This window comes from Lepisosteus platostomus, chromosome 9 (genome assembly GCF_059453375.1).
Source record: "Lepisosteus platostomus isolate fLepPlt1 chromosome 9, fLepPlt1.hap1, whole genome shotgun sequence".
In the NCBI taxonomy this organism is placed as follows: Eukaryota; Metazoa; Chordata; class Actinopteri; order Semionotiformes; family Lepisosteidae; genus Lepisosteus; species Lepisosteus platostomus.
In genome coordinates, this window is record NC_142619.1 from 59,926,403 (window position 1) to 59,943,430 (window position 17,028).

Below are 17,028 nucleotides of genomic sequence, written 5' to 3' on the forward strand. Positions count from 1 at the left end.
TTAATGACCACAGAGAGTCAGGACCTCGGTTTTACGTCTCATCCGAAGGACAGCGCCTGTTTACAGCACAGTGTCCCCGTCACTATACTGGGGCATTAGGACCCACATGGACCACAGGGTGAGCACTCCCTGCTGGTCCCACTAACACCTCTTCCACAGTGTATATGGAAGTGTATATTCACCACAGTGTATATGGAGGAACACTGAGGTGTGAGGGGTTGTTCTGTATTCTTGGAGGCTCAAAGTCAGAAATACATAACAAAATCTCCATCCAGCATGGAACCGTTTCTGTTAATTCATGAAGCTTTTGTATGTTATAGCTGAAAAACAACTAAACATGTTTTTTGTTCTGAACATTTTGGTCCTATCCAGTTAATTATATTTGTTTTTTAGGAATATATATATATAAGATTTAGTAGGCAAGAGTAGGGTAGAAGTTTGTTTGGAAAATATGTTTTCAGCATATGATGCGCACAGCATATGATGAAAAATCAATACATGTTTTTCAGTATGTCACCACATGGTGGCAGTCAAAGCATATTAAAGAGAACTGTTAACCTAAATAAGACCGTTCATCTGTGATTTCATTAAAGTTCTTCAAATTTGTAAAACAGTGCCAAGATATAGCTCATATTTGAGGTGCTTATTTTATTGAAATTTAACTAAAAATATATTTTCATTTTTACTGTGTGGCACACCCCCAGGGCTGCACGAAGTGGTGCTTAATTTGGCTCTTTATTTTGCTCACGGAAAAACTAGCGCATTTGAAAAAGCGATTCATGTAATGGACTTCGAATAAAATAACAATCAAATAAATATTATAAATACTTTGAATATCACACTGTCAATCTCTGCGTCTCTTCATAGTACAAGAATATTATCCATAGACAATTTTAACATTAGACTCACGCAAAGTAAAACACTAAATTGATATACTTTCTGTTTTACATGGTAACAATCCAGTTCAAGTCTTTTAAACTATCAAGTGTAGTTACATTTACTGTATGTTCAATTTGTTTATTGGATTTCAGGAAAAAGAAAGAAGATTACATGGTACGTATGCAATAATGAACAAATGTGAATAATCATCATATCATGACAGACAGGTCCTGTACCTAAACAAACTGTAAATCCAGCAATAGTATCAAAACAGGAAGAAAGGAGTAGAAAAAAGGAAACCAGAGATGTGAAAGTGATAACTGAAGGAAAAGGCAGTGAAAGGACAGAAGAGAGAAGCCACAGGCTTCAAGGTTTAAACAAGCATTTAAACAAACAAAACAATTCCTTTATTTGTTCTAGATCATTATATTTTCTGCTGTGTTGGTTGTGACTTAATAAGAATATCTTAACACAGTGTTGTTACAATCTAAAGATCATGCACTTACCCCATGCAGATATAACTTTCAACTTCTTCTATGACACTTGGCATAAACCTTCACTTCAAAATTAGTTGAAGAGTATCTACTAATGACCAATCTTCAGTGAGAATAATATACTAGTACTCTAAATCCAACCATGCCTTGTAAGAGAATTGGTGCCGATGTTTGCTATCCTGTCTTCATGTGGCTCAGTCCATGAATTTTCAATAACTGCTTAAGCTCAAACCAGGGAGAGTCAGAGCCTTACCCAGCAGACAGTGGGCGCAAGACAGGACACACCGTGGACAGAATGCCAGTCTATCACAGGGTACGCGCACATGTATTCACTCTGACACTGAAGATCATTAACCAAGGTCGCATGTCTTTTGAAACCAGTGCACATAAAAACTCACGTGGCCTTGGGGGAAACTTGCAAACTCCACACAGAAAGTGTCCCAGGTTCGAATCTAACATAGGACCCAAGAACTGAGAGGCAGCAGCAGCACTGACCACTATACCAAGTGCTTCATCTTCATCTTGATAGTCCATATGTGTTAAGTCTATGTCTGATGGATATTAAAATATAGAAGAATACAAATTCACAATGTCTGTTTATTTTCTCCAAGTTATGATACGGTATTTAATTCTAGTTTATATCCTTAAGATCTTCCTGAGCCAATGCCAGGAAATCCAGATGAGTTATACATAACCACAGCCCGATAACACTGTTATTGTTCCTACATGAGGATAGTCCTTTCTTTTTAATTAATTGGTGTGCATAAATGTTTAAATTAACTCGCCAACAAGATGTAGCTTTCTGTTACTTCTTAAAAGGTAAGCTCACACTGTTATGTTTTAAATAATTTAATTCTAATGTTCCAAATAAATTATCATTAATGTATGGGTTTTGAGGCAAATTGCTTATTTATTATGCTGAAACTGGAAAGAATACAGTTTCCAGTATACTTTACCTCCTTTCCTACAAACAAGCAATTAGAACACAAATTACCTAGTACAGGGTCTCGGGGTGGCTGAAGCCTGTCCTGCCAACAATACCAGCCCATCACAGTCTACTGTAAGCTTACTTCAGAACAAATCTCCACTTAAATTTAGACTGGCAAAAACATCACAATGTACATTTGCAATAGTAACACAATAGTATACAACAGGATGCAGAACACTATTCCAGACAAGCATACAGCACACTACACACAGCACAAAATGGAGCTTACAACACACAGCTCACAAGCCTAGCACACAACACACAGCTCACAGCACAAAGCGTAGCTCACAACACGCAGCTCACAAGCCTAGCATACAACACACAACACACAACACACAGCACACAGCACAAAGCATAGCTCATTACACACAGCTCACAAGCCTAGCACACAACACGCAGCACACAGCACAAAGCGTAGCTCACAACACACAGCTCACAAGCCTAGCACACAACACACAGCTCACAGCACAAAGCGTAGCTCACAACACACAGCTCACAAGCCTAGCACACAACACACAACACACAGCACACAGCACAAAGCATAGCTCATTACACACAGCTCACACGCCTAGCACACAACACACAACACACAGCACACAGCACAAAGCATAGCTAATTACACACAGCTCACAAGCCTAGCACACAACACGCAGCACACAGCACAAAGCGTAGCTCACAACACACAGCTCACAAGCCTAGCATACAACACACAACACACAACACACAGCACACAGCACAAAGCATAGCTCATTACACACAGCTCACAAGCCTAGCACACAACACACAGCACAAAGCATAGCTCATTACACACAGCTCACAAGCCTAACACACAGCACAAAGCGTAGCTCACAAGCATCTCACAAGCAGTGTTTAGCACACAGCACACAAGCCTGGCCTGTGTCATGGAGCCCAGAACCGAGGGAGTTACTTGTCAATTTTTAATAAACTTTGTTTCCAGTCCCAGGCTCCGTATCAGATCTCTCTGGCAGAGGGGGCAGGATCTGAGGCAGGTGATAGCTCAGTGATGCACGGCAGCGCTCTGTCTGCGGGTCAGCCTGTCACATCAACACCACTGTCTCGGAAAAACTGTCAGAGAGACGCCCTCTCCGGGTCTGGCACTAGGACCGAGAAGCATGTTCCAGCAGGAGAGACCGGAGAACCTGTGCTCCCCTGGTCTGAAAACATGGTAATTTAGTAAAGGGCTGTCCGACGCCGGATCTCGGGGTGGAATTGCAATGGTGTGCCGGAGATCCCATCTGTAGACTCCAACCTTGAGGATTCTTCAGTGATCCTCATCCTTATACCTTACCATAGCAACTGGTTGCAGCGTCAGATCACTGGAAAGAGGCAGTGCAGGCAGAGAAAGAACAGGCACTTGGTGTAAACTTGAAAAGATGACCAAGGTGTGGTGATTCAGAGCAAGGAAGACAAGCCAGAGAAAAGATGCCTTTCGGAGGATTTACTAGGCTGAAGGAGAAGGTTTTAAAACCTGGCCAGGAGGAAGTCAAAAATGCTGTTGGTGACTCGCTAGGAAACCTGCAAAAGTAAGTCGCTGTGTACGTCTGCAGCTGTCTCATTCACTTGCAGTACACCGAATAATTCGAAATTTGCAGTAAAGAACTGCAATGTGTGCGTTGTTTTATGGTTTTGCTCCAAGAGGGGTGTGTCAAAATGAAAAAGTGTCTGCAACTGTTTCAGAACATTTCATTGCAAATGGTTAGAAGAAAAATGACAATTTTAAAGGAAAAATGAAAAAAATAAAATGATACAATCTATACAAATAAGTTTGAGTTGCAATGAATAATAATAAGAAGAATTGCATGGGATTAGGGTGATGGATAAAAGCTCTAACTGTGATGTAATCAAATGTATTATTCAAGAATGCTGTATGTATTATATAACAGTGAATATGGATATAAAAAATTTACAAAAGACAATAGAGAAGTGCATTATAAATATGAGAGGATTTAAATTGCTTTTAAGTTAGTAAATGCATGTGAGGTGTACTATTATCTTTTTCAGAAAAAAATATTTCGAGCAAACAGAAAGACAGTAAATTTACTATATGCATTGATATACAGTTAATATTTAAAATCTGATTAAACATGAAAAATTTAAAGTGTATATACTAGCACCTTTTTTATTTAGAGAGCTATATTTTCAGCGTTAATTAAAACAAGTTAAAATTAATAAAAATGTTACGTTTCTGAGAAATGTGATATACATTTTGGAAATCCACATTTGGAAAAATATTGGTGTTTTTTTTATATTTTTAATTGCTAACTCTGCATTTTAAAAGAAAATGGGAGGTGCTCCAGAGTAATTCATTTTGTAGATGGATAATGTAGAAAGGGTATTTTTTACACAGTCCAGAGAATCTGGATTTAGGGGCCACAAGACCACAGTTTCTGATTTCAGACAGCCCATGTTTGTAGGACATAGAAATGATTAGAATTATAAGCAGGACAAACAAACATTAGGTCTAATAAATATGAAAATGTAAATAAATAACATATGTCACTTCATTTCCTGAAGGCATATAATAATAAATAAATGTCAGTTTATTCAATTAATTAATAGACAAGTACAAAATGTATTTAATCCGTCCTTTATTTTTTCAAGGGCTGCATACTTCTGAGACAAATGGTGCATAAACATGACAACATTGCCACACGGCTTCAGTCAATTGTCCGCAGACAGGTGTGGGTACTGAGCACACATTTGAATTACAATGATGACTATTAGAATATCAAAATACATTTTCCATTACAAATTTCTGATTAAGCGGTTCAGTGTGCATTTACTATATTTTGCATATATAAAAGAATAGTGATATATCTTTGCAGAGATCAATCCAAAGCTACTTTCATGATGAATAAAATGAAATTACATTGGAAAGATTGTCTTTGGTTCTGATGTACAGGTGTTGCAAAGAGCTCTTTCCAGATCTTAAAGCTTACAAGATTCCTCTCTGTCTGTAAATTACAGATCAACCACACTTCGTTTTAAAAAAAAAAACATGAGAGAAGGCAAAGGTATTACTTCCTCATTTTCTAAGTTAAAAAGTTTGATGTGATAAAATATTCATCGCTTCAATCAGTTTCTATTTTTTTTAAATTGATAATGGCAATATTTTGATCACTATAACATTACATCCCACTTAATTCTGAAGTCGTTTCATGTTTTTAGAATTCTTAATGTGTTTGTGGAAAAAAAGAGTAACAATCAGAAGAAGACTGGTTCAGAAACTTGGGGTATGCGTGTCATGCTTTACAGTTTATCATCATTCCTCTCCAGAAAAACAGAAAGAACAGCTTATAAACCTAGCTGACAGGACTTCACTACCCTAAAGTTCAGTGGCAGATGAGACAAATCAGAATCTTTTACACATGAGGAAATGGAATGGTGTTGGAGTCATTTGCCAAATAACTTGGACAATAATAAAATACACATTTAAAGTGGTTAAGTATTGGTTTTAATTGTACACTCACCCAATTTGGAACAGTCAGCCATGCCTTCGTGCATTGGCTCAGCTTGATGAGCCCTGTACCTACCCTGGGAGAAGTGGGCGTTGCAGACAGACTCCTCCCAGCCACCTGTCCATCAAGCCATTCAAACCGTCATGTACTATAGGCACTGCGGTGTTGTGCAGGAGGGTCAGTGCTGATTGGAAGAGAGGCCTGTCCCTCAGTGACATCATCAAGAGCCTTCTGAGGCCGGGAAAGTTACAGGACTTCCTTATTCACTGGGAGCTGTAGGAGCCCTGGCCAGCTAATACTACCCAACCTCAGAGGTGCCACCATAGCGCACAAAGCCATGTCACGGTCCATTACTGACATGGTCCAGTCTTGAGCCATTCATGTCTAATGCCTTTATGGGTTAACCGAAGCATCATGAGCATGGTAACTTATTGGTAATGTATTGGGTAGAACTACAGGTGCTGCTATCAACTATTGTGTAGACAGTGTCTTCAGAAAGTTTTCACCCGTATGTTACGCTGCAGACTCTAATAGAAACACTTTTCTATGGGATTTGTTTTGTCACTAATCTACACAATATACTCTATAATGTCAAAGTGTGGTGAAAAATCTAAGTTTTTACATGTAATTTCAAAGAAAACAGTGAAATGTGTTGATAGGTTTTCACCCCCTTTGCTGTGCCACTCCTAATTGAGCCCAGGGACATCTAATTTCCTTGTGAGATTGTTTTAAACCTTGAATGGAACCTTCCTGCAGTCAGTTCCATCGGTTGACATGAAGACATACATCTGTCTGTATGACGACCTCCAGTCCACAGTACATGTCAGAGGAGAAACTCCTCCGTGAAGACCAAGGAACCATCCGTACAGATTTATAAGGAGGTATAGATCTGGAGAGGGGTATAGAAACCTGTCTAGGGTGTTGAAAATTTCCATCACTAGGAAATGCAAAGAACATGGAACGACCCAGACTATTCCTAGAGCAGGCCCTCCTCCCACACTGAACAACCGGACAAGAAGGAACTGGGTCAGGGAAGCGGGCAGGATCCCAATGACCGTCCATGGCTGAGATGGGAGAACCTATCCACAGGACAGCAATCTCTGCAGCACAGTGCAGATGGAGCCTCTATGGGGGAGTTGCTAGACAGGAGCCACTGCTGAGAAAAAGCTCCCATAGTAGCACAGCTGGAGTCTGCAAGAAGGCAAGACCATCTGGTAAAGGATTCTCCAGTCCGAGGAAACAAAACCTGAACTGGCCTGAATGCAAAATGTTATGCCTGGCTTAAGCTGAACACAGCCCATCTCTTGTGTAACACTATCCTCACCTTAAGACATGGTGGCAGCATCATCTTATGCGGATGCTTGTCAGGGCAGGGTCTGAGGTGCTTCTCAGGATAGAGGGAACAAAGAATGGAGGCAAATAAAGGCAAATCCTTAAGGAGAACCTGCTTCAGTCACCCAAAGGCCTTAGACTGGGGCAAAGATCCTCATTCCAACAGGACAACGACCTCAAGCATGCAGCCAAAGTGACAACTTCAAAACAAGAAGGTGAATGTCCTGGAGTATCCCAGCCACATCCCAGACTTGAATCCCAATGAGAATCTGTGGAAGGACTTGAAGATTATGGTTCAGTGACGTTGGTTCACCCATTCAACCAAGCAGAGCTTGAGCAAATCTGCAAGGAAGAATGAGTGAAAATTCCCAGATCAAGATGTGCAAAGCTGATAGAGATATGCCCAATAAGACTTTACATTTTATTTGCTACGAACACTGATTATACAAAGTATTGACTTAGGGGAGTGAATACTTAAGATAACATCCGTCATTTTTCTTAAATTTCTGTTACACGCTAAAAAAATGCCCCCATTAAATTGTTGAATGTGATATTTACAGGTAATCAAGGGGAAACAAATTATTCCAATACATTAAAATTTCTAACAAAACTATATTTGCAATTGTTCTGGAGGGGTGAATACTTTCTGAAGGCACTGTACTATGTCCTGCATTGGAAAAACACATCTTACATTTCACTGTCAGTGTTTTGTACTACTTAGAGAGAGATGTGAACTCAATCAATTCTGACATTTGAGTGCCCACATATTTTGAAAACATTTAAAGATCAATTCTTGTTTTTCCTGTTTATATAGACCTTTTATATTTCCCAGAAAACAAAAATGTGTGTTAATACATAGCAAAAATAAAAAGTCCAAGGAATGAGAGAAGGGTGGAAGTAATGTAATTTATAAATGATCTTCTCTGTCCATTGCTGTTTATAAACTCAAGCTGCTAGTGTAAAACATTCATTGGATACCAGTTAATTACTGCCTGATTGCTGATGTGCCTAAGATGAAAGATAATAAGGTTCTATTCCTGCACGTTCATGATTTATGGTAGTGTAGTTGGGCAAACATAAATCCAGGTGAGAAACGAAATGTAGCCTTCCTTTGAGTGACCGAATCTCAACAAACAGCAGGTTAATTGGATAGAAATACAGCATAAAAAGAAAACAAACGGCTGTTGGGTTTTGCTGAGTTGTGCATTTCTGGAGGTTAAGTTTTTTTCTGTTACACACAAGAAATTCTGTGGCCTTTAATTGTGTCGGTTGCACAATCCAACATATTTCCTGTTAAAACCAATTAAAATCCCTTGTAGACGTTTGTAACTGATATGTTATAAATTGCACAAAAGTGCAAGAAAAATACTCCATGTATAAAAGGTTTTATCTTCTGTAATTTTTCTATGTTCTATTTGATTTAAACGTACTGATTTGGTCACACATTGAAAATAATCTTTCTTTGAGTATTGTTGTAAATATTAGAGATTATTTAAAGGTTTGTGTCATTGTAACAATGCAGAGCTTAGCAGGTTTTTTTGATCTAACATAAAACTATTTAGAGTTCTGTTTCACAGGATTCAATAAAAAAAATCAAATTAACCACATTATCAGAAATACTTAAAAAAATAACCTGGAGCCTGCTCTGCGACATCACACTTCATTTTGTGTCTTTCAGCTCACTGCGAGCTTGTTTTCCCTTCCTGCAGCCTTGTACTGCAGTTGACAATGTTGTTCTAATGGAAAGCACTAGAGGGGTAAAAACATTTTTTACACAAAATACATTTCCATTAGTGTTGCCTGGAGAAGAGCATTTTCAGGGAAAATGAATTTCCCTTACTGATAATACCAAGTTATATAGGCCTTGTGACATCTATTATATGAACCTTCTCATTCATTTTCTATTTTTAATAAAATGAAGGTATGTAATGACAGAAGGGTGTCCTCTTGTTTAATGGCTCCTTTATTAATGGTTGTAAACGTCTCTGCAGCATACAGACAAGTTGGAGCACTGTACTCAGTAGTTATTGAAAAAGAGCATGTGCTATGCATGTACTTCATTCAGTGCCCATTATCCATTTATGCACCATTATCAAACAACAGCTGAGAGAAGATGCAATGGGGGTTAAGTTTTGTGTTTTGTGTGTAGATCACATTTGTGATCAGCACCCCAGTCTTACACCTGCCTCCTCGTCTTTGCTGTGGAATTGGTGCAGTAAGGACTGTGCAAGTATAAAAATGTAATGAGAGGAGCTTGTGGGCCTATACCTGCATCACTTTGCATTAAGAAGCCTTATTTTTTTTGCAGCAGCCAGACTGAAAGTTGTTATATCTGCAAAGTCTTTAATGTAAAGGACTTTACTTTTCAAGCACCTGTCTGTTTCTCAAAGCTTGAATAAAAGATTTATTTCATGTAGAAGTCCAGTTATTAGCTTATATCAACTACTTGCTTCACAACAGCTTCCTGACATTTAATCTCATCCCTAAATCCTCTGTCTGGTCACATTATGCATAATTGAAATGTAGAATGTTATAATTTCCTGGAACCCCACAGTTTCCAGTTTTCACCCCATCTCCAACTTACCCTTTCTTGCATAAATTCTAGAACATGCTGTCACATTTCAGTTACATAACCACCTCATGACAAACAACCTTTTTGAACCCCTCCAATCTGGCTTCCGTCAACTTCACAGCACAGAAACTGCCCTAGTCAAAGTCACCAACGATCTCCTAATAGCTTCTGATTCTGGTTCTCTTTCTATACTCATCCTTCTTGATCTCAGTGCTGCTTTCGACACTGTTGACCATGACATCTTACTTTCTCATCTTGAGACTGTGTTTGGAGTTTCTGACACTGTTCTTACCTCACTGATTGCTGTCACGTTGTCTCTCTTAATGAGCAAAGGTCTAAAATCGGTCTTGTTAAGTCTGGTGTTCCTCAGGGCTCAATACTGGGCCCCTTGCTCTTCAGCATTTACATGTTTCCACTTGGTCAGCTTTTAAGATCACATGGCCTCAACTATTATTTCTACGCTGATGATACTCAAATATACATCCATGCCAAACCTTACACTGATGTGGCTGTCTCTATTCTATCTAATTGCATCTTTGACATAAAAACGTGGATGACTCAAAATGTCCTTCTTCTTAACTGTGACAAGACTGAAGTCAGGCTTATTGACACCCCCCATCAACTTCGTAAAGTCAGTCCTGTAACCCTATCTGTAGATGGTTCTGTACTTGAGCTTCAGTCTAAATTGAAAAACCTTGTAGTGATATTCGATTCTGGATTAACATTCGACCCACATGTGCAGCATACTGTCAAAACATCTTGTTTTCACCTCAGAAATATCGCTCGACTATGCCCTATGCTATCACTAACTGTGGCTGAAAAACTGATCAACACATTTGTGTTCTCTCGAATTGGCTACTGTAGTGCTCTACTCGCTGGGGTATATAAATCTACTTTGAACAAACTGCAGTATGTCCAAAATTCAGCAGCCAGAATCCTGACCATGTCTAGTCCAAGTGTTCACATTAAACCTATCCTGGAGTCCTTGCAGTGGCTTCCTGTCAAATTCTGTGTGGACTTTAAAATCCTCATGCTCACCTATAAGGCTCTGCATGGCTTGGCACCTCAATACCTGTCTAAACTATTATTGCCCTACTCTCCACCTCGCAACCTTTGCTCTTCCAATTCTGGTCTCCTTACTGTCCCCCAAGCCCGTCTACATTGTATGGGTGACAGGGGCTTCTCCTGTTATGCCCCCAAGCTCTGGAATTCTCTGCCCAAGATTATCAGAGAGTCCTCTTCTCTAAACTCATTAAAATCCAGACTCAAAACCTTCTTTAGAAGAGCCTTTACTGAACTGGTTCCATTCTTCACCCCTCTGCTTTTCTTAGTACCACCATCCTCAGTCTTCTCTGTATGTTGTAATTGTGTTTTATCTTATGTATTCTTTTTATTTATTGTTGTTGACATTCTGTAAAGTGCTTTGAGAAGCCACCTTTAAAGGCGCTATATAAAATAGAGTTTATTATTATTATTATTCCTGGGTTCCTCAGTTCCGTTCTTCCTGCCATGGCGCCTGGGTGCTGTAATGGGAGATTGGCACTGACAGGGAGAAGGTGGGACTCAGTGCCGGAGCCGCTCTGGTTGTCAGAAGCCCTGCCAGGATTCCTGTATCCTCCCTGCTCTGTAAACAGGGCTCTGGAAATCAAGTCCTCAGTGGAAGAGCAGGTGGACGGAACATGAACCTCCCAAAACATCTAAACAATTGTTCAGGTAGAAGAAGCCTGCAGCAGAACGAGACACTCCAGTCATCTTGGTCTCCAAGCAATTGGATCAAGGTCTCGGTCTGTCACTATACTGTAGTTGTAGAAGCTGTTGTGCTGTCTCCTCCTCAATACCAGATGACAGGCCCTAGACTGCCACTAATTTGCACATCAGCTCTTTGCTAGCACCCTGTCAATGCATTTTCCAGTTGGCTGTTATTTTTATGAGCTGTCCAGTCTATCAGTGATGCAGTGTTCTTGAGCTTCCCATAGTAATTCCTTCAGTTCTAGCCATATTCTGGTCTATTTAATATTTTTAATATTAATGGCTTCCAACAAGGATACCATGTTAAGGAACTGTCACATCTGGATGTCATGTCATGTAATTTACCAAACCGCTTTATACCACACGGTGTCACGGGAAGCCAGAGCCTACCCAGCAAGCAGCGAGCGCAAGGCAGGGTTCACCCTGGAGGGGGCGCCAGTCCATCGCAGGGCAAGTGCAAGCCCATCATACATGGGGACAATTTGGAGGCCACGGTAAAGTCCGAGGGGGGAAATTTGGCCCGGACACCGGGATAACTCCCTACTCTTATCAAGAAATGCCCGGGGATCTTTAATGACCACTGAGTGTCAGGACCTCAGTTTAACGTCTCATCCGAAAGACAGTGCCCACTATAGTATAGTATATGCCACTATACCAGGGCATTAGGACCCACACAGACCACAGGTTGGGCACCTCCTACTGGTCTCACAAACACCTCTTCCAGCAGCAACCATAGCTTCCCAGGAGGTCTCCCACCCAGGTACTGATCAGGTTCAACCCTGCTGAGCTTCAGTGGGCTGCCAGTTGAGAGTTACAGGGTGATATGGCTGCTGGCCAATTCTGAATGTTGTACATACAATTTTTATCAGTTGTTTTTATTATTATGTGTTTTTCTGATCCATAAAATAGATTCCGATGCAGATGCTTCTAACTGAGACCCAGCTTTACTTGTTCAGGTGAAACTTGCAGAATTGCACAGCAGTAAGTTGCATGTAGAAAGTCACTGGGAACATGAAACTGTAGACTGTAGACTTACACAAGACTGTAGACTTGACGAATGATGAATGATGAATAAAAATAAAAATTCTCACACATGATAATTAATGGGAGCCTCCATCTAGCAATCTCTGCGTATATGAAATTTCTTAAAGTCTAGAAAGTGATACATGATACCATTGTAGTTTTACAAGTTAAGCCGCTTATTCAACCACCATTCTCTTTATTCACAAACCTATCTGGAGAGATATTTTGTGCTTTGACCATCACACATATTTATCAGTTTTATAGTACCACCTTCTAGTCTTCAGCTCACATCTTGTGCCATAAAACTCCCAAAACCTTGGTTTTACCGCCTCCATCTGTGATGGTGAAATATTCACTATTAAAGCTTTGAAAACAGTAGAATTTGGGTCACAATGATGTTAAGATGGTGGGTGTCTTAAAATTGTTCTGAATCAGGTTTGAATGGTACTATTTAATTTAATAGATCAAGTAAAGAATTGATCATTAGAAAAAAATGTTGAGTATATATCAAAGTGTTAAGCATTATGATTTTATTAGATTTTTTTTCTTTAACAATTATGAAGCGCTAATTTGGGAAGGAAATGTTCAGTTCAGTGCGTGTGCAATCTAAGTAACACCATCACAGCCTCATATAAGATATCAAATACTGCAAATGTGCAGAAACCTGACTGTTATGACCCTAAAGGGGTAGACACTTCATATGAGAGAGAGAGAGACCCATCTAGCCCATTTGTTAATTAATATCTAATTGTTCCAACAATCTCATCCAGTCGTTTCTTGAAAGAAATCAAAGTATCAGTATATTCAACAACATGGCTGAGTAGCTTGTTCCACAGTCTTTTGTGTGAAGAAGTATCTCCTATTCTCAGTTTTAAATACATTTCCATGTAGTTTCTGCTTTTGTCCTCTGGTTTGTGCTTCACGACTCTGAAGAAATCCACTGGCTTGACTTTGTCAATACCTTTGAGGATTTCTAATATTGAAAGCCTCACTTCCTTGTAAAGCAACGTGGGGCTTCCAGTCGGTTACCAAATGCCAAGCTGAAGACAACGTTTTTGGGAAGCCATTACCTGTTTCAGAAAGTGGTCTTACAGGCTTGTCAGCTGTTTCAAAACACAGGAGCTAAGCATTCAGTCATACTCTGTTATAATTATAAGTCCCCGGGGGTCCATGAAACACCACCCAGGTCACTGAGAAGCTTCTGGTCTACCAGCTGATCAAATCTAGCAGCAGCCTTTCTGGTGCTACATGATTCTAATGGGTCTCAGCAACCCACCAGGACAGCATTGCCTTGGATGAAGCCTTACACTGTGCCTGGGGCTTGCAACAAAGAACCTGTCATTTCTGTATCAATCAATACAAAATGCCGAAGTGCATTCTGGGCACAACACGCACACTAAGACACTGGCGTCAGGACTATTGTTTGGAAACTGGCCTTCAGAGCTACAAAGCTAAGAGACGTTTTGGGATGAAAGCAGAAGTTATCCCCAAAACCACTTCTGCTAAACAGACATTCTCAGCTGAAGTCTGGGAGGGATGAGTTAAGTCATTTTTGTCCCAGCAGTTCCAAATCATCCACATTCCTGACGCTGGCTGTGACTTTTCTTCTTTTTACTGTCCAGCGTGGAACGAATGTCCTCTTGTCCGCTTGCAGCTCGCATGTTGGTGCTGCCACACTCTCGCAGCTCTTCTGAGTTTCAAGTGTGCTTTTGGATTTTGCAAACAAGGTCACAGCTGCTATCTCTATTGACACAAAACATCTTACACTTCTGTTCTGGTGAGTATATTGGCCTTTTCAGGCATGCTGCTATCAAAGGAATACATTAGGGACGACTGCCTCCTGACTTTTATGTCCTCTTAGGACAGGTTTCGTGCTAATTTAATTGGTTGGAGACAGATGTCTGAAAAGCAGAAGACGTGCTTTATTTTGAGGCTTCCTCATCACCTCTTTTATATCATGAAAATCTTTCTTTTTTGACTAATGGATTACGACTACCCTTCATATTTAAGTAATTCCACACTGAAAATATGTATTGGCAACACGTCACGAAGGAGAAAGGCAGGATGCTAGGGCCACTCTGCATTGCAATCTCAATCTAAATGCTAAACAGAAAACCTCAGCAAACAAATTCTTTCTAACAAGACCTCGGGGAAGCTTTGTTTGCAAACATATTCACTGCAGATTTGATTCCTTTTAAAACGGCGGAGGAACTCAGGTGGAGATCTGTCCTCCTCAGATTAAAGTAAATCCAGTGTGGAAGAAGATGAGAGACGGGTAATGGAACAGGTGCAGCCTACGAACAATGATGTAACCTTTTGAGTGTTGTTCTGCGTGTACCGTGCTTTGTAAGGTCACCATCAGTGGCAGACCAGACATGCATAGCTGCTGTCAGGTGGGAATACATTCTGAGGACCTTTTGAAAAATGAAAAACAGAAAAACATTACTCTTAGTGTAACTCGGTGCCTGGGCTTCAAGAGTTACTGCGTGCGTCACTGCTCAGGAAACTTTTTGTTCATAGTCAGACTCCCCTTGCAACCATATATGAGATACAAATTATTTCTTATTATGTGTTAGTCCATATTACAAAATGATGTTTTAATTCTTGTCTATACCTACATATTATTGTGAATTATTTGGACATTCTATGGTGAAAGTGAGACACAATTTTTCAGATAATCAGGTTTAATATTCATCATGGCAAAAATACCTCATTAAAACAAGTATTCATAATAGTATTCCTTAAAATGTATTCCTTAAAAGGGCCATTCCCACTTCAGTCCCATTCATTAATTATTGCTTTTTTATTTCTAGAAATCAATGTTTCACAATTTTGATTTTGGAATCACTAGTGCATTTTCTCAGTGGTGGAGCTCTTGATCATCAAACACTTTTTAGAATTATTTGAATTTGATATTTCCTCTTTTTAAATTATCTTCAACTTTGAAAAATATTTACGGCTACAAATCAGCCTTAACCCTTAAGCTGCTGTACATTACCTCACTGGTCTGGTTCTCGGAATTCAATTGATCTGGCTCAAGCGGAATGAGGAATGTGTACTACAGGGATGGGGCTGATTAAACAGAATTCCCACCTGTGGCATTGCATGATCCATCACCGAGCAGTGCTAATATGGAGCAACAATGCATATCCAGGTTGACAATGTTCTGAAGAATGTTCTCCTAGTTACGTTTCCTGGCAACGACGCACCTAAATGAAGGATTCAGTGCGGAAAATAGTTAAGATATGAGATAAGACAGCTGGTGCTTGGACAAATCAAATTACCAAACATAAGGCTACCTGCCACTCAAAGACAACACGTCCGTTGTCTACCACTGGAAAGCTGTCACCAAGTATTGGGTTTCAAATCTGCAGGTGACGTTGGGAACTGGTCCTTGAGGCATACAGTGACTTAGGCTGTACCGTGCTATTGCTTCATGCCATCTGTTGATTGTGTGTGCAGCACTTTCAGATTCAACTACAACACTTCAAAGCTGCAATAGAGGGTACAAAGAACATTTTGCTTTGGTACGTAATGACTTTCGTCCCACTGTAAATCGCACATTTACAAGACACCCGCACAGCACTAGTAGTAGTGCTGTGGATCGAGCCCATTGGCTGGTTCAGCAATGGACGTGGAGAGACGTGTTGAAGGTCCAGCAGCGACTGGCGAGTGAAAGAAGCCTCCAGCTCTTAGATCTTCAGCAGCCCCCATGAGTGCTGGCTCACCCCCCTTCACCTCCTCAGAGAGATGTTTCTGTTTGTGACAGTTAACCCCGCATCACATCCTTTGATGAAGGGTTTCCTTTCTTGGGTCCTTATGTGCTTCCTTTCATAACCAAGTAAGATCAGACTGCCACTCCCTAGGGAAATAGCCACACGTTTACACAGCATCCCTTAAATCCCATGTCATCCATTTAACATCCGAGAGAAGATTATTTCGATGCCAAGATAGATGCATATTGGCTCCATAACATCTTCGTAATGCAAAGCGTTTCACTGATTACACAGGAGCCATTATGAAGGATGTTGCATGGTCGCTCAATCCCAGAATGCCCCGGGAAGCAGGAAATGGGCGGACACTCCCACTCCTGGAGGGCCAGGCGCTCGCCTCAGGGGGCTTGTCCGCTGTTCGTGTGAGCTGCACGGGGGATAAAGGTCATGGGGAATTAACTACCGCACCGCAGGATGTATTCTTTTACCCATCTGCGCGTTTCCCTCCTTCCCAGAACAATCGACGGCACGAACGTCGAGGAAGACCACATCGAGCTGACGCAGGACGGCCGGCCCGTGGAGGCTCCGGTCAGGAAGCCGCCTCTGTGTGACTGTGCCTGCTGCGGGCTGCCCAAGCGCTACATCATCGCCATCATGAGCGGCCTGGGCTTCTGCATCTCCTTCGGCATCAGGTGCAACCTGGGGGTGGCCATAGTGGAGATGGTCAATAACAACACTGTTTACATCAATGGCACACCGGTGATGCAGGTAATGGCATCAAAGCAAGTTATGTCATTGT

The 17,028-nt window shown here is 40.7% G+C and overlaps 1 protein-coding gene across 1 annotated transcript in view; it reads left to right on the forward strand.

Moving 5' to 3' along the window:
- The first annotated feature begins 3,362 nt into the window (after positions 1–3,362).
- Positions 3,363–17,028, forward strand: part of slc17a8 (solute carrier family 17 member 8) — a 34,358-nt gene continuing 20,692 nt past the window's right edge. Inside the window, exons 1-2 of the mRNA XM_088645917.1 lie at positions 3,363–3,905; positions 16,745–16,997. Coding sequence (XP_088502043.1) covers positions 3,805–3,905; positions 16,745–16,997 — 354 coding nt within the window. The 5' untranslated portion in view covers positions 3,363–3,804. The remainder of the gene's footprint in view (positions 3,906–16,744; positions 16,998–17,028) is intronic.